At 40.2% G+C, this 22,558-nt stretch overlaps 1 protein-coding gene across 1 annotated transcript; it reads left to right on the forward strand.

The window, feature by feature from the left end:
* The first annotated feature begins 375 nt into the window (after positions 1-375).
* Positions 376-21,142, forward strand: LOC139713794 (serine/threonine-protein kinase Chk2-like). The gene is made up of 13 exons (XM_071625497.1): positions 376-625; positions 7,068-7,198; positions 9,061-9,139; positions 9,758-9,823; positions 10,268-10,358; positions 10,987-11,095; positions 11,738-11,791; positions 12,918-12,982; positions 15,424-15,523; positions 16,835-16,873; positions 17,598-17,925; positions 18,671-18,834; positions 20,960-21,142. The coding sequence occupies exons 1-13, from the start codon at positions 436-438 to the stop codon at positions 21,140-21,142; spliced, it is 1,599 nt and encodes a 532-aa protein (XP_071481598.1). The 5' UTR covers positions 376-435.
* The last annotated feature ends 1,416 nt before the right edge of the window (positions 21,143-22,558 follow it).

A 22,558-nucleotide genomic window follows, 5' to 3' on the forward strand; every position in this document is an offset into this window, starting at 1 on the left:
ATATGGAACTTGTTCGATGAGGAAACTTCTTTCTTGAGATTAAATTATCGTCATTTACGGCGTAAATTTTGTTGATTTCTTCTCTATTCAGGTTCTTCGTTCTTTCATGTATTTAGATATGTATTTCTAATCGATTGCTTACTTTTTAGGATCAATAGTCGGCCGGACAAACTGCTGTTGACTGAATTCAGAACTTCCGAAAGTGTACAAATCTCGCGCGCGCGCGCTGATCAAAGATTGCTGCTGCTGCTGTGTGTAAAGTGGGCGTCGTGTACAGCTACGGTACTTTACTACTGCGAGCAGCGGCCGCGACCACATGTCACCCAACCGGGTCAGCCAGGCGAGGGACTTCGCGAGAGGTGACATCGAGAAAAAGGCAACGCACTCGCGCTGAATCATTTTGTACTGTTGCTCTACTGCGTACACAGTAGTAGCATGAGTGTTGAATGCATGAGTCAGTCCGCTGTCGTCAACAGTTCGAGCAGTCTATCGTCAGCAGGCACAATTTCAAGTATGGAAACCATTCCGACCCAGGATGTTGTTGAAACGGATTACGACTTTGCAGAGGAGAAAAACACAGTCTGGGCCCGTCTGTATCCAGTTGGGAAATGTTTTAGGAGTGTTGGTGAGTAGGCAGAGTTGGAATCAGAATTTTTCACAAATTTTCCAGTTCAAGTTCAAGATGGCATGCATGGCCAAGTGTCGAAGTGAATATTATATATGATCCACATGGCATGGCATGGATGATAAGAGTCAATATGACGAGCTGTAACTGTTAGTGCATGGGCGTCACCAGAGGGGGTGCGTTGGGTGCGAACGCACCCCCTTCAGATCCTTAAAAAAAAAAAAAAAAAAAAAAAAAATAAAAGCGAGCGACCGTCAACGCTGGACGCTAGATAATTATTCTTTTCTATTTTTTTTTTTTTAATATTTGCACCAGGGACACACACACACACACACAAGAAAAAAAAAATCGTCGGCAAAAACAATTCGCACCCCTGGTTCTGGCAGCACTGATTTTGTACATATCTATTAGTATTCTACAGTGTTTACTACAATGTATTTATCGACCGTACTGTACATCCGAACGAGACGGAGCACTTATACACGTTTGCATGTACGTGTGCTACTTACAAGTAGTAGGGTCTATGTACGTTACTTCTGACCAATCCATATTGCCAGCCCAAGAGCAAGCTTCAGCCTCATTAAAAAAAAGAAAAAAATGGAGGGGCAAGCATATTTTAGTTTTGCCCCCCCCCCATAATAAAAATTCCCGAAATGAGAAGATTTTCTTGCTTTTGAAAGAAAACAAAAATGTTGCCCCCATAAAGATATTGGAAGGCAAGCGCACCATTTGCCCCACCCCACATAATCATAATTCCTGCGATGAAATGATTTTCTTGATTTTCTTGCTTTTTTGTTAGAATTCAGAAATCTGTCCAATCAGTTCACCCAAAAGCAGTGGCGTAACTACGGGGGGGGGGGGGGGGGGGGGGGGGGGGGGGGTGCCGCCCCCTCCCAATCCGCTGGTAAAAAAAAGATTTACCGAAATTAGTAGTTCAAGTGTTAGTAAACTGCTTTTTGAATGAAAGGCTGATCCAGAAATAAGATATTTTTCTATGATTTCTTTTAACCATAATTAAATAGGTATATAGTGTGAAACATTGTTCAAAGCCCGGACCCAACAAAAGATTGTGATTCCTGGTTGGCATTCTGCATATTATAAGCAGGATGTGCGCAGTACTCACTCAGTACATCCGAACGAAGAGTCGCTACAATGTTGCGCAATGTGATGTAGAATGTACACCTTTTGTACCTTACGCTTCGTTATATCAAAGCTAGATCATTGATTTGCAGTGTTGCTTTACATACTAGTCTATATAAAAATGTCTTGCATTGCCAATAAAAAGACTTGACCTGGGCTAATTCCTAACTTTTCCATGTATATAATACACACACACACGCACAATTAGTTTAGGGGATGCTCTAAAGTGCAGATTTTGGACATCCTTTCCCCGCTTGGTCACTTCGACGCCACCTCGCTGGTCATACCTGCCCCAGTCATGAACATAAACCCCCACCCTTGACTACCAGTGGCGGATCCAGGGGAGGGGCGCACCGGGAGACCCCCCCCACCCCCCTTTAATTTCCAAAGCGAAAAAAAATAAGATAGCTGCAAACGGCAGTTTTTGGACAGTAAAATGTCAAAATTTTCAAGCTCGCTCGCTCCTCTCGCTCGCATTTAGTCGTAATGCCATTCTCCTGAAGTTGCTGCCATTGATTGCCGGCAGTTGCGCCTGGTGCGCCCCCTCCCCTTAATTTCCAAAGCGAAAACATATGGCTAAGAACGGCAGTTTTTTGGACTGTAAAATGCAAAATTTTCAAGCTCGCTCTCTTCGCTCGCTCGCATTTAATCGTTATGCAATTCACCTCATGTTGCTACCAGTAATTGCCAGAAGTTCCGCCCGGTGCCCCTCCCCCTTAATTTAAAAAGCGAAAAAAATATGGCTAAGAACGGCAGTTTTTGCACTGTAAAATGTAAAATTTTCAAGCTCGCTCGTTCCGCTCGCTCGAATGTAATCATTATGCTCTCCTGAGTATCGCTGCCAGTATTTGCCAGCAGTTGCGCCCGATGCGCCCCATTAAATTCTAAAGCGAAGAAATATAGCTACAAACGGCAGTTTGCTTGTTTTTTACTGTAAAATGTCAAAATTTTCAAGCTCGCTGGCTCGCTCGCTCGCATTTAATTGTTACGCAATTCTCCTGATGTTGCTACCAGTAATTGCCGGCAGTTGCGCCCGGTGCACCCGCCCCCCTCCTTTATTTCCAAAGCGAAAAAATATGGCTCCAAATGGCAGTTTTTGGACTGTATTGCCCTAAAATGTCAAAATTTTCAAGCTCGCTCTCTTCGCTCGCTCGCATTTAATTGTTATGCCATTCACCTGATGTTGCTGCCAGTAATTGCCAGCAGTTGCGCCCGGTGCGCCCCCCCCCCCCTTAATTTCCAAAGCAAAAAAATATGGCTACAAACGGCAGTTTTGGGACTGTAAAATGTCAAAATTTTCAAGCTCGCTCGCTCGCTCGCTCGCATTTAATTGTTATGCAATTCTCCTGATGTTGCTACCAGTAATTACCGGCAGTTGCGCCCGTTGCGCCCCCACCCCTCCTTTATTTCCAAAGCGAAAAAACATGGCTCCAAATGGCAGTTTTTGGACTGTGAAATGTCAAAATTTTCAAGCTCGGTCGCATTTAATTGCTATACCATTCACCTGATAGTGCTGCAAGTAATTGCCAGCAGTTGCGCCCGGTGCCGCCCCCCCCCCCCCCTCAATTTTCAAAGCATATAAATATGGCTACAAACGGCAGTTTTTGGACTGTAAAATGTCAAAATTTTCAAGCTCGCTCGCTCGCTCGCTCGCATTTAATTGTTATGCAATTCTTCTGATGTTGCTACCAGTAATTACCGGCAGTTGCGCCCGTTGCGCCCCACCCCTCCTTTATTTCCTAAGCGAAAAAATATGGCTCCAAATAGCAGTTTTTGGACTGTAAAATGTCAAAATTTCCAAGCTCGCTCTCTTTGCTCGCTCGCATTTAATCGTTATGCCATTCACCTGATGTTGCTGCCAGTAATTGCCAGCAGTTGCGTCCGGTGCGCCCCCCTTAATTTACAAAGCGAAAAAATATGGCTACAAACGGCAGTTTTTGGAATGTAAAATGTCAAAATGTTCCAGCTCGCTCGCTCCCCTCGCTCGCATGTATAGTCGTTATACCATTCTCCTGATATCGCTGCCAGTAATTTGTCGTTTAACACAGTCATTCCATAATCCATTTATAGGGAGTACAACCCCCTCCGACACTTCCACACCCTCACCCCACCCTTGCTCGCTCCCTCGCATACTAACCCCCCCCCCCCAAAAAAAAAGAAAAAAAAAAGATGAAATCCTAGCTATGCCAGTGCCCTTTCCTCGCTTGGTTTCCCTCAAAAAACAGTAAAAGTCTAGGAATTGAGAGCTTCCTATATTCCAAATGTCTGTCCAAAAAATCTCGTAAGCATTTAGTGTCAAAATGCACCCCCCTTGAAAAAAAGCTGGTGACGCCCCTGTAGTGTAACGTAGTCTAACATGTTAGTCAGTCACTAGACTGAAAGATCCGTCTGTCCGGAGGAGTCTTTTATTTTTTTGATGTTATCGCTCTCATCCGTGAAGCCAGACGCAGCTCAGTATCCACGGAACATTTCCCCGACGACCAGATACAGACCGATCTTTCGATCAAGTCAGTCACTTGCTACCTTGCTGTAAATCAGTGTGTTAATTTAAGTTTATTAATAATATTACTGTATCTATCCGTGTGCAGTGCGTGCATATGAAGGTGGCATGCAAGATGCTGAGGTTTGATTAATGAGTTGAGTGTCACACTAAACTTTCATCACTTTTCTTCATTTTCATAACAAACCTTATTTGTGTATTTCTGCATATTTTATAACAATTTCTTTTGTTTGCGGATGTTGAATTAAAAGTTTTGCAAATGCAGTAATTTACTCTCCGCTTCATCAGGTACCACTTTATTGGGTACTCTGCTTAGTATGAGAATTTTTATATACAAAGTGAAAAAACAGTTCCGGACGAGTGTTATACAATGTATTCACCAGATAATTGGGTACGTGTAGGCATTCTGCATAAACGGGTAGGGATATACCTGATTATCTCAATCTATTTCCATAGTTTCCCACAGAGAAGGTCTGTATAATTTGTGTAAATATGAATTATGAAGAAACTGAATTGTTTAAAGTAGTAGAGAGCTTTAGGATAGACATTTTAACATGTTGAATGCGCAGTGTGCAAGCCATTTGCCATATGACTTGTAAAAGTATGCATTTTTTATGCTGTGTACAAACCCTTGCACCAGCACTACAGTTATTGTACACACACCCAACACACACGTACACACAAAGCTGCAGAGTGACACACTAGTTAAACACTATAGTCTATACAATAACGTAAGTGTGCCGATGACTTATGGCTAGCTCTCGAGAAAAACAAAAAATAAACTGACTTCATCAAGACTCTAACCTTTCTTAAGGCCAATAATTGAAAAAACAAAACAAAAAACTAACGGGCCCCATGAAACACATAGGGACGAGCAGAATTCGTAGCAGACACTATACAACTGCAAGGCTGTTGTGTGACTTTAGATTAGCTGTGGTTGTAAGTGACAAACCATGCTTGTAGTTTGTGTCTGATGCAGAGAGGTGTGTGATTACCATGTGATATCTGTGTTGCTCTTTATATTTAAAAGACTGCTGAAATCACCTACTGTATAGTACAAATGGTGGTTCCTTAGCCTCTTGTAGCAACCTTGAAGAGCCTCGGCTGCAGTACATGTACAGTGTATGCCTATGTACATTGTACAGATTTCAAAAAGCGGCTTTTTACTGCCAGTCCTGAAGTAAATCACTGAAGGTCATTGCCAGCTACCATAAACCAAATGTCCCGACTGATTGCCACTGATGAATGCTACACAACTTGCATACTTTTGTGCTCAATCACATTTGCAGTTATTAAGAAATTCAAAGCCTGCACCATCTATTGGTTACCATAAAAAGGGAGCCAGGGCTTTCGGGGGGTTGTCCAAGCAGTATACAAAAGACAAGAGACCACTCTTTTTGAAGGGTTTTCTTTAAACAGCTCAAGGAGGCTCCAAATTTTGGTCTCGGTGTAATTAATGGGGCTAGTGATGTACAATGTAAACACCATTAAGGGGGTACATGTACCTCACAAGGCTTGAAACTAGTTATTGACTAGTTTGCGACTCCAGATTTTGCTAGTTGCAGAGACGTCTCCTGAAAATTACAGAGTCTCTGAGGAGTTGCAAGAAATTTAAACATGTTCGATTTTTTGCAAAGTCTCCGCGACGTCTCCGAGACGTCTCCATCAGTTTGCGGAGACGTCGCAGAGACTAATTATATCTGTGACTGCTGAGACGTCTCAGCGATGTCTCAGAGACGTCTCAGAGACGTCGCCGAGACCTGCTGGAGACCAGAAAAACTGGTGCGAGGCCGGGGAGATGTCTCCACAACTCTATTTGACGCTGTTTGACCTACTTTAGAAACCACGTGACCCATCTGCATGCTGACATCCTGCCTAGATCAAGTCAGCTGATCCTGCCATGGCTTCATCATATTTGAAATTTTTTGACACCCGCCATAACTCGTCTCAGAGATGTCTCCTTGGTGAGACCGCTAGCCATGTTTATGTTGGAGACGTCTCCGCGACTACTGCGACTGATAAGTTGGAGACGTCTCCTTTGGTGAGATACATCCTTAACCCACCAGTATAACTACTTGTACCATACCATGTATTGTTCATCCCCAAAAACATCAAACCCATTGATGGAAATCATTCATGATCATTACCAGTAGTTGCTTGAGGTGTTTTTCTGCCCTGTTGTTATTGATTGAATTGTAAATAGCTATGTTCCTTCAGTATAGAGAGAATAAATCTCATGATTTATACTAGTCACAGAACTCAGACGGCATTGCTGTTGGTATCATAAGATTGCATTGGCTCTGATCTAGCACCTATTATTTTTTTTATTTTTCTTGGTGTTTGTTTGTGTGTGTGTGTGCTGTCACAATACACATAGTCATGTCATCATGTACAGGGTGCTTCAAACACATTTGCCTGTTTGCCCAGGCAACTCAAACTCTTTGTATTTACAAGTGATACGAATGGACACCTCCCTGTTGAATTAACAGAATGGGACCCTTTTTAGACAAGTGAGAGAATATCTTCTACAGTGACCTGATATATTAATCTTCTATGCAGATCTACCCTGGAGACTCTTCTAATCCTTTCATTGTATTATGAACATAGGTGTACATCATCATTTGATACCATCATTATCATGATAGATACAGGACTGGAACTTGAATGGTACTTACCTTCTCATAAATTGCCTGTGGAAGTGACCTTCGTGCAGTACAGGGTCATTGCAAGAAATACAGATAAAGCGTAATGATTACATACATTGCTCAAATGCCTTCTTTTGACGTCTTGTGTTTATGCCAGATTTTGTGGAGCCGAAGGACGAATACCTTTTTGGAAGGGACCCCCAGTGTGACATCTGCTACAATGGGCCAGAAATCAGCAAGAATCCCTGCTATCAGACCCTCTCCAAGACCCACTTCAGAATATTCAAGGTGAGTTTGAATGTACCCATTGAGACAAGTGAGTTTCATTGAGGGAAGAGGCATGCAACCATGGGCCGAGTAATAGTGAAAACTGTATGTATGTACTGTAAACATGTAGTATACATGTATGAGTGGGAGAAGTTGTGCCTATTAGCTTTTGGGTGCACATGCTCAAGGTCAAAGGTCAAGGTCAAATGCTCAACATTTCACTATTTCCCCCATGCGATCTATGCAATGCCTGTAGCTACTTTCTTGAAACTTAGTGTATGTATGTACATGTACTACCCAATAAAGAGAGAGTTTTGGACCATGAGGTCAAAAGTAAAAAAAAGGTCAGGTGAAAACATTAAAATTTCACTTTTTTCTCCATATCTCAGAAATGGTTTGAGGTATCTTTTGGGAACTTAGTACATATAGTATATGCATGTACTGACTGGCAGTGATTATCTAGGGAATTTTGGGGTTATGAGGTAAAAGGACAGGTCAAAGTTCAAGGTCAATTCCTCAAAATTTCACTTTTCTCACAGATAGATGCAATGCCTGCAGGATTTTTCTTGAAACTTAGTGCATACATGTACATGGATACCTACCCAATAGTCCGAAGAGATTCTCTTGACCAAAAGGTCAAAGGCCAGGTTAAAATGCTAAAATTGTACTATTTGATACTGAAAGTACACGTTTTCTCAATACCTTGGAAATTACTCTGTGCATAAACTTATAAAAGGGTCAAAAGTCAAGTAAAAATTCTCAAATCCCCAAATACCTGCTCTCTTGGACAATATAGTACATTCTAAACCTTCATGTAGTTCAAGGAAAATGAACATTCAACACATTTGTGACAAACATGTCATTTTGATATTTTGCTATTTACGTGAAACTGTCATCACACATTGTCAAGGCGTACTATAAACCTACACAGTATTACTAGAACCATGCATTATGGCGGAGGCATACCAGGCGCCATGGCGGAGGCATACCAGGTGCCATAGCGATATTTCTAGTTGGAATGTCAACGTTAAAATATATTTCACTATCTGAGCACTGTGGCCAGCTACAATCCAACTTTGACAATATGTGACAGTGCACCTCAAAACAAACAAAAAGTCGCCAGACATGAATTTTTAGTTAAGACCATATTCTGAAAGAGCAGACTTTAAGCTTTAAAATGATGTATAACTCTAATCAAATGGACTCTCCTAACCTATCTAAATATTGGAAAGAAAGCACAAACTCAGGAAAAGTGTCAACTGAGAAAAGAGGCTCTGAAGTACAGTGTCTATTCAAGCGCTTAATCTTTACCAAACCGTGCTGGCTGTGCGATGAATGGGACAAAAAACAGGAAGTAAACCACCAGAGTAACAACAATGAAGGAATTATCAGATTAAACTGAAATTAAGCATGCCTCATTAACACATTCTGTCCATAATTAATGCCAACTTTCAAATCAGTAGCCCTATCCTTTGAAAAGTTATTAGAGTTGAAAGTGAAGAGTGTGGACAAGGTTTTTCAGAAATGAAAAAGGGATTCTAAAGACACACCTCATCACACTATTCTACCTAAAATGTTCGAGATAAACTGCCAAAAAACACACTTTCCTGTCTGTTTTATGATACCAAATTTTAGCATAATGTAAAAGAAGACCCGCTCTTTCAGAAAATATGAAAAAGTCAAGTTCGGCTAAATTGACCCATTTCACTTATTTTCAGTCCTCACGCAAAATCAGTGCGTGCGACTTTATGTTCGTTTTGAGGTGCACGGTCACATATATTCTATGATTTGGTGTTTTCAGTGGATTTTCAATGTGACTTTGAAACAGCTTTACATCCCCTTATACTTTGCTTTTGTTTTTGTGCTGCGCTTCTTTTTTCCAGGAGACCAAAGACAACTGCAGCTTCTACTTTATTGAAGATAAGAGCTCAAATGGGACATTTGTCAATGGAGAGAAACTTGGTAATAAGAAAGTTGCAATATATGCCAGATTAGTCTTCAGATGATACCCTCTTTCTCTCTCCCCATCCAAAAAGGGGAAAAAAGAGAAAAAAACCCCAAACAAACATACTACCTTCTGTGTTTACTGGCTAGTACTAGTAGAATGGCAATGGAAAAGTGCTTCAAATCTTTGTTTTCCCCATTGTCACTTTTGTGATCAGTTCTACGCAAGAAGTGAAATTTTTAAGCATGTAGAAATTCAACACAATTGCTCGTTTTTGTTGTCAATGAAACAAATGACATTGTTACGCGTGAAAACAAGAATAAGTCAAATCTATATATTCACATAGAATGACAGATTTAACATGAAACTAAACACCTGTGAAACTTTGATTCTCCAACATATGTGATCATATCTCTTTGCAATTTGTTCAGTTCCTCTTAAGTATTGCTTGATTTGCTGCTGCTTTTATTTCTCTGCTTTCTTTAGGCATATTGTAATTTATTCTGTAAGCATTTGATTTGCTATCATAGTATACTTTCATTGCTCCTTGGAGTGTAATATCAATGGAACTTATCTTCTTTCCTCATCTATGTAATCTCATTCACTTATCGTTGTTGTTTTTTTCCTGTTCACAGGTAAAGGACGGAAGCAAGTCCTGAACAATAATGATGAAATTGCCTTGTCCATGCCCAAGAACAAAGGTGAGATTTTTTGATTTATGCTAGCAGTACTTATGATTTATGTTTGACAAACGTGATTTATTTATTACCGTACGTTAAACTTGGCAAAATCAGCAGATGTATTATTGCCACTGACAACAACACATTCTCAAACAGACCTTTGCGAACTTGGCCGGGAATACAGTTGTACCTGCTGAAGTTGACTTAATAAGTGCGTGTGATGGCTGGCCCAAGCTGCATGTGATCTGCAGTGCCATTAGGGCTATCTACTTAATTCAACTTTTTGACCTCAGTTGCTTCAGTGTTGTACCTCTGCTAACATGTACAATCCAATCTTCCCACCCTGAAACAAATCTTCGAAATAAGATAGACAGTACCTTGTGCAGACAACGTACATTCTCACCACAAGCTCGCACTTTAGACATTGTTGTTAGAAGCAACCTCTGTTACTTCTTCCAAATGCAGCATATGTCTTCATGGATACATCAGACTCGGACCAAAGCAGTCTTCCAGAAGCGCTGAGAGAGAAGTACATCATGTCCAAGCTTCTGGGAAGGTCAGTGTCCAGTCAAATAATGCAGGGCTGTGCACTAACCCAGTTTTTCTGCTGGTCCAACCAGTCTGTTGGACCAGTAGGCACCCATTTTTTTTTTCTATTACTGTATACACCATATATTTCGTGAGTCTAAATTTTTGCGAACCGGAACTTCCCGACGATTTCGCGAGTGGTTAAAAATTCGCGATCATGTAGTCCTGTACCGAATGGAGAAATGTATAAGCATACGTCACATTCATAGCTTGATCAGAGTCAATATTTTTGCGTGTCTTTAATTTCGCGAATAGCACCTGACTCCCGAAATATTCGGCGTATACAGTATTTTTACTTGTCCATTCCTGAAAAAGTTACTGGTCTGACAGTGATTTTTACTGGTCCTGGACCGTCGGACCAGTGCCAGTGTGCAGCCTTGTGTAATGGATGATTTTGTTCTTGTATTCTGCAGTTGAGACTTTAGCAAATGATATAATGGATCTTTATTATGTCTCAGTGACAGGGTCATTGACAATAACAACAACAGAAAAAAAAAATAACATTGGTGTTTTTGTTGAATTTTTTGTTTTCAGATTTGATGGACTTCGACCCTGTATTAACATTGTTGATATTATTGTACTCTGGTGCATTTCAGGGGAGCATGTGGACAGGTGAAGCTGGCATTTGAGAAGGGAAATTGCCGGAAAGTGGCCGTCAAGATCATAGAGAAGAAGACATTCTCCATGGGGGGCACGATGGTGCGGGTAAGATTGCCAGTTTAATGCTCAATCAGCTTGTGTGTGTGTGTGTTTTATTTTTCTTTTCTTTTTGCTGTTACTTTCCTGGAATAAGATTGTATGATCAATCCGCATTATTATGAACGTCAGGTGGAAGAGACCATAATGATCTTATTCCAGGAAAGTAACGGCAGATAATGAAAAATGCCTTTACTTTCTCCGCAAAATAAATTCCCTTTATTCTTATATGGTCATTCAGATCGCTTTCGAGAGCCAATTTATTTGTTTCTTATCTCTGTCAGCTTTATATTAGACTGGTTAGAGAGATCCTATAAATCAAACTGCTCTCAGAATTAGTTATTAGTAGTGTTTGACATTTTGTAGGAACCCGTTGGCTGAGTATTGTCTAAAATTTAGGGTTAAGGATTTCTGCTCATAACTTCTGGCATGGTTGCACATTGTAGTGATTAATTACCAGAGACATATTCAGCATTGATCTGGCATATCATGGCTGCCTTCTTTTTGAATAGTGCACCTTTTAGATGCACAATAATATTTTTGCTGATCATGTCAACCTAATTTGATGACAGAACAAGTCATAAATTCTGCCGCACTGTGCCTGTCGCCCTCATAGTGATTTGAAGCATTCGTTTTCTTATGTCAATGCAGAATATGGAGAAGACTGTGATGGAAGAAGTGAGGATACTGAAGAGACTTCACCATGTAAGTTGATGATGTGAATATTTGAGTTGTCACAGTGAATCTTTGTACTGCTACGGGATAGCATGGTGTCAGAAGTGTTGCAGGAATAGACTGGTCATCTCCCATAGTCACTGCCCAGAATTAGATAGAATCAACCTCCCCTCAGTTAAATCCAGTGGGACCAACCAAAAAAATTCTCCAAATTTTGATTTGAACAGTAGAATTAACACATGTTTATATCCATCCGCATAATTTTTTTTTTTTTTTTTTTGGACGTAGCCCTTGCTAGAATGATTTAGGCTAGGTTGACTGTATTTTCTTCTTATCTTTTTGTCGTATTGGATTTGGCAGAAAATGAAAGCTGGGATTGAAGGCATGCGCACTGGGTTCATACTGTAAAACCAGAAACATTTGCAGCATGAAACTTTCATGACTTTGAGCTTTTTACTTTCGCAAATCGTGACTACTCACAAAATTTGCAAAAGTTGCATGCACACAAACATTTCTGGTTTTACAGTTTATTGAAGACTGAACCGGGATCTGTGTTGCGTGGGTTCTCTGCTTTATAAGTACCTTAGGAAGTTACACATGTAGCTTGAACTCGTCTGGTGTGTGATGTACATAGAAGAAGAAGAAGAAGAAGAAGAAGAAGAAGAAGAAGAAGAAGAAGAAGAAGAAGCCCTCCATTGCTGTGAAACTGAAACTTTGAGGAATTATTCTTGGCTATGTATGCAAGATGTATTGGAAAATAATTAAGTGATGTTACATTGGTATACATTGATATACTTACCAGGAAGAGCAATAGGTGTTCTGTGCCAAGTCAGATTTTGTTTCATTCTTGGGATGCATCACAGAAAAAAAAAAAGAAATAAATTTCAACAAAGTTAAAAAAAAAAATGTTGGTACATTTCCTGTTTTTTTTTTTTTTTTTTTTTTTTTTTTGCTTTAGAGACTATGGAGAATGAAAAGTGATTCCAACACAGATTTTATTTTAATAGATTCATACCAAACAAAAAGGCTTTTGGCCTGAAAAACTCCATAGTGATGTACTGTTCATGCTTAAAAAAAACAATAATAAGTAAAAACAGAAATAGAAAATTCTATGACTTGAAGAAAAGTTGACTGCTCTTTTATGTCTCTTATCCAGCCTTGTATTATAGGTATAGAAGACGTCTTTGATACTCCTGATGTCCTGTACATAGTACTAGAGTTGTAAGTATTACATTTTTTTCTGTGCCAAAAAACGAGGGGGGGGGGGGGGGGGAGGGGGCTGAAGCATTAGTTGCAGGCCAGATTGACCATAGTGCAGCTGTCTTAAAGCCTTGTTGTTAGAGAATTTTTACACAAGTCTACATACTGATTATGCTTGTGGCTGCATATGTGACTCAAATTATGTCTTAACTCAAAATCCTTCACAAAATATGAGGCAATAAATATGTTTCAGAGTAATACTCTTGGAATATTACTGTTAAATGCAAGGAACATTATTATTATTATTATGTGCAACATCTGAGTTATTTGTCCCCGCCGAACGAGTTCGAGCAGGGGACTATGAAACGGGCTCCGTACATGTGTGTGTCCGTGTGTCCGTCCGTCCGTCCGTGTGTCCGTGTGTCCGTGTGTCCGTGTGTCCGTCCGTGTGTGCGTCTGTGTGTGATCAAAATCTTCAATTTGCTACTTCTCTGTCATTTATGAGCCAATTTTGATTCTGTTTGCTTTATATGATAGCACTACATGGGAGCTTTGAAACTTCTACACAGAATTTCAGTCGTGACCTTTGACCTTGACCTTTGACCTATATTGTACATTTTGCTACAAAATGCTACTCCTTCGCCATTTCTAACCCGATTTCAATTCCGTTTGCTTTATGTGATGGCACTAGGTGAGGGCTTCAAAACTTGTACACAGAATTTTGACCTTTGACTTCTTTGACCTTTGACCTTGATTTTTGACCTGTATTGTACATATGGCTACAAAATGCTACTCCTTCGCCATTTCTAACCCGATTTCGATTCCGTTTGCTTTATGTGATGGCACTAGGTGAGGGCTTCAAAACTTCTACACAGAATTTTGACCTTTGACCTTATTTTTTGACCTATATTGTACATTTTGCTACAAAATGCTACTCCTTCGCCATTTCTAACCTGATTTCGATTCCGTTTGCTTTATGTGATGGCACTAGGTGAGGGCTTCAACACTTCTACACAGAATTTTGACCTTTGACTTCTTTGACCTTTGACCTTGATTTTTTGACCTGTATTGTACATTTTGCTACAAAATGCTACTCCTTCGCCATTTTTAACCCGATTTCGATTCCGTTTGCTTTATGTGATGGCACTAGGTGAGGGCTTCAAAACTTCTACACAGAATTTTGACCTTTGACTTTTTTGACCTTTGACCTTATTTTTTGACCTATATTGTACATTTTGCTACAAAATGCTACTCCTTCGCCATTTCTAACCTGATTTCGATTCCGTTTGCTTTATGTGATGGCACTAGGTGAGGGCTTCAACACTTCTACACAGAATTTTGACCTTTGACTTCTTTGACCTTTGACCTTGATTTTTTGACCTGTATTGTACATTTTGCTACAAAATGCTACTCCTTCGCCATTTTTAACCCGATTTCGATTCTGTTTGCTTTATGTGATGGCACTAGGTGAGGGCTTCAACACTTCTACACAGAATTTTGACCTTTGACTTCTTTGACCTTTGACCTTGATTTTTTGACCTGTATTGTACATTTTGTTACAAAATGCTACTTCCAGCGGGGACATATATTACGTACCGCGTAATTTCTACTTTTCCTTGCTCTTTCTGCAAAGAAAAGGGCCTGTAAATTATGTGATTTAATTTTGTTTCATTTCTGTATTGCTTTTTTCATGCACGATTATAACGCAAAGTCATTTAAACAGTATAAGTTACTGAGTAATATTTGAATTAAACAGTGGGAGTACTTGGAAACAGTTAAATGACCAATTTAAATGCACAGCATTGTTTTTCTTGTTAATACATAATGAAAACAGGTATGTATCATATTATGCATATTGAAACTTTTAAAATTTCATGTATCTGCTGTTCAAGTGACACATTTAGCAAATTCGAGTGTAATAGAAATGTTGGCGGCCATTATTATAAGCAGATAGATCACAAGGATAATTGCCTAAGAAAATATGTATCTGCAATTCTCATTGAACAATCTAATGAGGGTATTTTCAGAGCATATCAAAACCCTTGGGTCACAGAGCTGTTAATCCTCGACAGAGTACTGTATACGGCATATATTTAGTGAGTCTAGATTTTCAGATATCGGAACTCCCTGAAAACTTTGTGAGTGGTTAAATTCGCGATTGTGGAGTAAAGTGCCGAATAGAGCTAAGTGTACAAGTACGTGTGCACCTCGCACTCATGTCGGGATCAGCGTTAATATTTTCACCTGTTCTTAAATTCCCAAATAGCATCTGACTTGCGAAATTCGCTCAAATAAAAACCTTGCTAAATATTTGGCCTGACAAGTAGTCTTTGGTGTCATGCTCAAAATTATCACCCATGTCTTATATCCCTGGAGGCATTTCTCTCAGTGTGCCAGGGATATTCCCTGTAAGCTCTCAGTTCTCACTTGTTACTGTACGTATATCATATTCAATCCTTCAGAGTTGAGGGTGGTGAGCTGTTTGACAGGGTGGTCAGTGTGGGGAAGTTTGAAGAACCGCTGGCCAAGCTCTACTTCTACCAGATGGTCACAGCATGTAAGGTATGCATGGCTTCACCTGTGCTGTCATTGTCAAAGCAAAGCAACTATTTCTGCTTTTGTTTCATAAGATCTCTCCTTGTTTGCTGTTACAATGAATGGGAATATTCATATTTTGTTGTTATTGCTTTTTTAAAGATAATTTCCCCTTTCTTAGGCGTGTAAAATTTGCCCATGATATTTCTTGCAGAGAAAGCATGCAAAGTCTAGACATTTTTGGATTTGCTGTACATGCAGTAACATGCCTACAAGAGCATCTTATGATTTATACTGTTATAAAGTGATTAATAGCATGCACTAATTGTACAATTTTCTTTTGATTGCTTTAAACTTCTTATCATTTTTAGTGTATTGCATTTTTCTCTTTGTGTTTGTGTGTGTGTGCTTGAGGCCAAGTATGGTCTATGATGCAAAAACAAGGATATACTGACTTTAGGTACTCCTGCTTGTCAAAAGCACATCAGTAGTAGGTTTTCTGTTGAAACTTAAAAAAACAAACAAACAAACAAATGTGTCTTTTGTTCATTTAATGTATAAAAAAAAAGGGAAGAAACTTATAACATACCTTATCTCCCCAGGGCCTTATCTCAGTCAAGTTAATTGCTAAGTTATGACGATCCCCTCCAAATGTACGTTCAAATACAATATGAAGTATGTTCATAACTATCTTCTAGGTAGTCTCTAAGTACTCCTGTTTATATATTGGTGAGAACGTTGTTGATTTGTTATAATCATGTTTCATTTGTACAAGTGGACAATTTAAATACATTGAAATTGAATTGAATGAGATGCCGCAGATTTGATCTTATGTACCAAGGACCCTAGCACCTCCTTGATCTTACTTTGAGAAGTGTTCATGATGATTCATTTAAGTAAGATGAATGTCACATTGACGTCACAGAAGGTGGACATTCACTTTGTCAGAAATAGAGTTCAAATTGTGATATTTACTGGATATAGAGGTACATACATTGTACAGTCAAAGGAGGATCACAGCAATTATTGAGCATTTGATATGAAGAAAGTGTGAGGAATTATTATTTTCTTTTGCTGACCTCACAAGTAATGGTAGACAGATGGCTTATTGTAGTTTTTCTTTGTGAAGAAAATCACCCGGGCTTGTGGCATTTTATGTTGCATTGTCTTGGAGGTATCATCTTTTAGATTCATTATTGACAGACTGTATGATAATGAGAGTTTGCAGACATATGGTATTCTGAAATCAATTTGTTTCTTTCCTGTTTTTGTTGAGAGAAATGAAGCAAAAAAGGAAATCAAGGGTTTATCAAGCTAATTATTTTCTCTCTTCTTCAGTATCTCCACGACAATGGAATAACGCACAGAGATTTGAAGGTAAGAATACAAGTTTAGAAGCCCACTAATACTTCATGAATGTTTATTTCTTGTTGATTAAGACATCCTGGGTATAAATGACATATGTGCATACACTGTACACGTATGTCACATTGCTAAGAGGTACTGTCAAGCAAGAAATGTTTGTGACATAAAAATTTTTGTGAACTGGAGCTGGTTGCCTATTTTGTCACAACAAATTTTTGGGAACATCACTGATATTCGACGCATATAGTGTAGACAAGGGCTTTGGCGTGCATTGTAATTTCACAAATCTTGGCTCTCACAGATTTCGCAAACTTAAAATGTATGTGAGAATTTCTGGTTTTACAGTAGTCTGTAGAGTAAATGTATGGTCTGGCCATGGAAAGCTCATTCTACTTCTTGGCTCTGTGTTCTGAAGAAGTGGAATCAATCGTGGGTGTGATATCAATGGCTGCCAAAACTTAGGTACATTGATTCTGAGTTGATGGTTTATTATATATTGCATTGCTGTTCATTGCTCTTCCCTGTGAAGCTTTTGCAGAATGATTGGTTCGTCATTTGTGTCTGATGTCATACAAGAGACTTATTTAGATTGTTATGATACGAGTCAATGTATTTTGTGCAAAAGCTACTCTAGACAATGTTGCTTTAACTCCTTTTGGAAGCAGTGTAAGAGATGATATCTGCTCTCCGTCAGCCTCTGATTGGTTGATTACCCCCCTTGCACCCTGCCCGACAGCCGGAGAACCTCCTCCTCATGAACGACAGCAAAGAGACGGTTGTCAAGGTAACCGACTTTGGCCTATCCAAGTTTGTCGGGGAGCAGTCCCTGATGAAGACGCTGTGTGGCACACCCACCTACCTGGCCCCAGAGATTCTCACCAGCATGGGGATGGGGGGCTACACCAAGGCTGTGGACTGCTGGAGCCTGGGGGTCATCCTATACATCTGCCTGGCCGGCTACCCGCCTTTCTCCGATGAGATCAAGGCCATGCCGCTGCAGGACCAGATCAAGAGGGGCTACTACAGCTTCCCCAAAAAGTACTGGGGCTCTGTCTCCGAGGACGGTGAGTAACATCAAGACTAGGCCTAGACTTTCCTCTCTTGCTTCCATGCGGTAGACTTTGCTTCATTGCTAAGCCCACCTCACATTTCTTGCAATATGAAATCGCATCACATAAGATTGCATGATGGCGCACAGTGTGACGAGGTCTGTGATGCATTAGCCGGCAATTTTTGTAACATCTTGCAATGGAGAGAGCCACAGTGCGTGATATATCACTCAGTGTTGCTTTGAAGCGCAGCACAAGCTATCACTAGTCAAAATCGTGCAGTGTGAGGCAGATTTTATTAGAAATGTATGGTGGGCATTGTTGCATGTGCACCGAAGGCACAGGCGACATCAGATTTTTTGCAGAATTTTCCTATTTCCATTAATTGTATCAAAACATGTCATGCTACACCAAGAAAGATATATTTGCCCCAGTGCCAGAGAAAATGAAAACAAACAAGAGACTTATTGGAAGCAAGAGAATATTAAGTGGAGAGGGGAAAGTTTGGGTTTGAATTTTCTTTAATTTGTCTCCCACTACAAATGAAATTTGTAAGATCGCAACTGCTGACAAGTAATTTAATGAACATGTCGGAAAAAAGAGACTTATTCTGCAAAGAAAAAGCCTTACTTCTGAGGAACAGTTCTTTTGATTTGTTCTTGTATTTGTTTGTTTGCTGTTTCCCTGCCATTCACTATAGACCGTCTTCTCTTCTCCTCGTAATACGTAATTAATTGTTACTGTGGCTATTATATCTCAGCCATTGACATGGTCAAGAAACTCCTGACTGTGGACCCCAAGCGACGGCTGACCACCCAGCAGGCCCTGGCTCACCCTTGGCTTGAAGACCAGGAGGTGATTGCCAGGGCGGAGCTCCTGATGTACCCCGGTAGAAACGGCTCCATGCCTCCACCGGCTGCTCCCGTGAGTATGGCATGGGCCCTGTGCCAGACTGAGGCATAATAGTAATGTGTTTGATTGGAGCCTTAACCCTAATTAGGCCAGGCTAGTAACATAGATGATAGAGCTGGGAGGCTCCCTCGCGATCACAACATTAATTGGCACACACATTTCCTGCGATGTCATCTCCACAATTGTCGAGATGATTTTCTTCAAAAAGAAAAATGTGTAATTGATGCCAATTTATGCATGATGTATGTGCGAAGTTGACTTTTGCAATAAATCACTAAACAAAACTCCGATGAATTGGCAGAAAATTAACTTGAAAGTGCAAATGACCTTGAAATTGTACATGAATGCACGCTTTTGAGCTACAGTATGTTTGGTCCAACATGCATGTATGGATATATTTATGCATAACTTCGAAATCATGCACCCAGGCATTGCAAATTTGGTTTCAAAAGATGCAGGAGACTTGAGAAAAAAAAGTCATGAAACATTGCAACATGTGGGCCGGAATGTTGAGTGGGGACCCCCATGGCCTAGTTAAGATTTGTTTAGCATTCTGTCAACGAGTGTCACTGATAAATGCATGTAATAGTGACTGATATTTTCTGACGAGTAAAGCAGGACATTTCATTTTTATTTGAAAGTGAAGCAGTTAAGTTATTCTTTCACTTGCCGGCTCCAGAACTGTTCACAGCTGCCCATCTTAAAACAACTAAACTGCATATGGCCACTCTTGTGTGTGAGAGTATGTGTTAGGTGTGATGTGAGCTGTGAAAATGTGTGTCTGTCTTTCCCATACACATGTTTCATTCTTCTGCTAACTTCCTCAGTCTGCTTTTCATTTTCTAAGAAAGCACAGTCACTCTGTTTAAAGCAATGCACATTGGTGAGAAACTTACTGCTCCCTTCTTTGAGTGAGGCTGACATTGCAAGAAAGCTGTAGGATCCAAAGGGTTAAAAGATGCTGCCACAAGTAGTACTCTCCAATTTCAAGTGGTCATGTAGGATCCGGTTTTGATGGCTCTGGAGACAGTTGGGGCAGAGTTTTCACAAATCCTTGTATCCTTGACTTGTATCCTGTATCCCTGGATTTTTTTTGTTGTTGCTTTCATTATTATTACTACCAGTGTTATACAGTATCCCTGTAATTCATCGTCTGAGGAGGATGCTTCTGCTGTAGGATATCGCATACATGCAGCTATGGCTGGAATCCAAAGGAACAGTTTTTAACCCATTGAGGACAGACTGATTTTGCTACAGCACACATTTCCCATAGATCCTTTCCGGAGTATACTTGGGACTCGTCCTCAGTGGATTAAAAGGAAAACTTATATCCATACTTAAATGTTGTGTCTAGCCATTATGAAGAAACTACATCCATCTTTACATGTACACTAGGAATGCCATTTCAGACCTGTGTTTAGGTATTTTGTCTTACTCAGAATCTCTTTCTGTACCAATCCAAACAGGACAGCATGCACGCTGCCAAATAATCTTGGCATGAAAAACATGTTGTTGTGGACTTGCATGTATTCTAATGCCAACAGGTGGTAATGATGGTGAAGATACCAGAGAAATAATCTGGGGTCCTGAGCAATGGTGGTCCAATATTCTGTATACATATATCTTTTTTTTTTTTGATGGTCTTCATAAAAAGTTTTCATTTTAGCTCAAAGTGAATTGGTGCCTCGGAAAGTACAAATACAAATTTAACAGTCACAAAGTTGACTTGTTTTAAATGCTTTTGTTATGGTGGCACCTGCTCATAAAACTTTGTTTTTCTGGCTGTCTCCACATTCTGTTACATTTGTATTGTCAATTTATATTTATTTAGTTGCCTTGTCTGAATGTTTTTATCTGTTTGAATGAAATAAACACGAATTGAACTTGAACTTGAAATTAATTGAATTTGGAACATGCTTTTGAGCCACCTTTGCTTCCTACAAAGATCTTCCACAACAGAGATTTGCATACTTTGGCTCGGTTGGCAAAAGTTTTTTTATTAACCCGTAGAAGACTAGTCCCGCATATTTTCTGGCTGAAGTGAAATGGAAATGCATGCTAAAGGGAAATCAGTCCATCTATAACAGGGTAATATTGCATGTTCCCTTCAATTTGGACTCTGCTTTTGCCTCTGCAGCCCGGATCCAAGAAGCGCCCTCGTGAGACAGGAGCCAGTGCAGAGGAAGGAAGCGACCACCAGGTCGGCCCCGGCGGCGAGAGCATGCGGAAGATGTCACGGAGCGACGACAGTGGCGAGGGTGGGAGTGGCGAGATGGAGGAGCCAAGCGAAAAGACTACGGAGCTTGGAAAAATCCTCTGATAGGACTGAGAAAAAGACTACAAATTTTGGTAGCTGATTGCACCAAATTCTTTCATCTCTCGAGTTGGTACACATCTCATGGGATTCCCCAGTGCCTCTGTCATAGCAAGGACATCAGGCACTGGCTTTGTCTGCTATGTCCACAGTGCAAGAAGGTAGCTGGTCCAGTTTAGTCCCTACTCTTGTCCACGTATGGCCACTACGTTATTTGGAGCATGGGGCAAGCTGTAATTGAAAAGAAAGGAAATTCCCAAGGGAGTGTCTTTGCAAAAAGAAGTACTGTAAAAGCTGTTATTTTTGCGAGGGTTTAATCTTTGTGAATTTCGCAAATCACTGTTTGGTCGCAAATTTAACAACACATACAAATGTCACCACACGGTAGGGTGTTAGTACACGCACAATAGCCTCGGCGTCCGATCACGAAAACAACATTTTGTGAAAATGGCTGTAACCTCCTCATGCGCGAAAATAACAGCTTGTACATTAGTAAAAAGTAAAATTTCACCATCATTTCATACAGTTGGACATCCAAGGGAGCACACAGCAAGGAGCAGTCACGGTCAGTGAATGTCTCTTGCTTGATTATATGTTTGTCTTATGCACAACAGCAACACCATACAAACCAAAGATACATATGTGTATTCCAGGTTTTCTTGAAGTTGTTGGTGACTGTTCACTTATATGAGGTGCAGGAGCCTGAGTACCTTAGCAATAGTTTTTGAGCCATTGTTTTCAAAATATTTCCTTCAAGTGAAAGTGAAGTTGGTCACATTTCATTCAGAAGGCAAACAGGAATCTACACAAGCAGCTCACTGCGTGTTCATATAAGTTTTCTTGAGATGCCCTTTGAAGAAGCAAACTGGTTGACAAAGTTACATTCAAATGGTTGTAACCATCCTCTGATTTTATGCAATATTTACCCAAGTGCTGCCTGTCACCACTTTCACATAGAACAACCAGTGGAGTAACTCGTGGTGTGCAACAGTGTTCAGTTTATATTCCACCTCATGTGTGTATTTGTGTGTGAAGTTGGCCTTATGTAAATTGGGTACAAGGCTAGAGACTCGCTTGCGGTACTTGTATGTCACTGGCCTATTTGGGCTACCTTATCGAGAGTTATTCACAGCGATTTCATCATGCCGGCACATTGGTGTGCAGACAGGGCAACTAGAGTGCTACTAATTTGCCTACTTCACTCACTTTGCCCATGTGCCCAGTTCTCCACTTGCCTGAGGCAAAAAGAAATTCACTGTCATGCAAGCAAAATCTATGGGTACTAGCTGGTCAGTCAGAATGGCCCTTTGGTGAAACTTCAAGTCATCATTGCTGTGATGGTTTGCTCATAAGCACTTACATACCACCTTAGTCCAATCCAATCACAATCCAAATGTATGGCTCACTGACCCAAATGTGGCA

This window comes from Diadema antillarum, unplaced genomic scaffold (assembly GCF_040938485.1).
Source record: "Diadema antillarum isolate AM-2024a unplaced genomic scaffold, OU_Dant_1.0 seq00002066_RagTag, whole genome shotgun sequence".
Classification (NCBI taxonomy): Eukaryota; Metazoa; Echinodermata; class Echinoidea; order Diadematoida; family Diadematidae; genus Diadema; species Diadema antillarum.

Bases quoted from the DNA above. Each gene is read 5' to 3' on its own strand.
- LOC139713794 (XM_071625497.1), top strand. From the start codon at position 436: ATGAGTGTTGAATGCATGAGTCAGTCCGCTGTCGTCAACAGTTCGAGC. The intron at 12,983-15,423 runs GTAAGTATTACA...TCAATCCTTCAG, and splicing joins CTGTACATAGTACTAGAGTT to AGTTGAGGGTGGTGAGCTGT. The intron at 18,835-20,959 runs GTGAGTATGGCA...TTGCCTCTGCAG, and splicing joins TGCCTCCACCGGCTGCTCCC to CCCGGATCCAAGAAGCGCCC.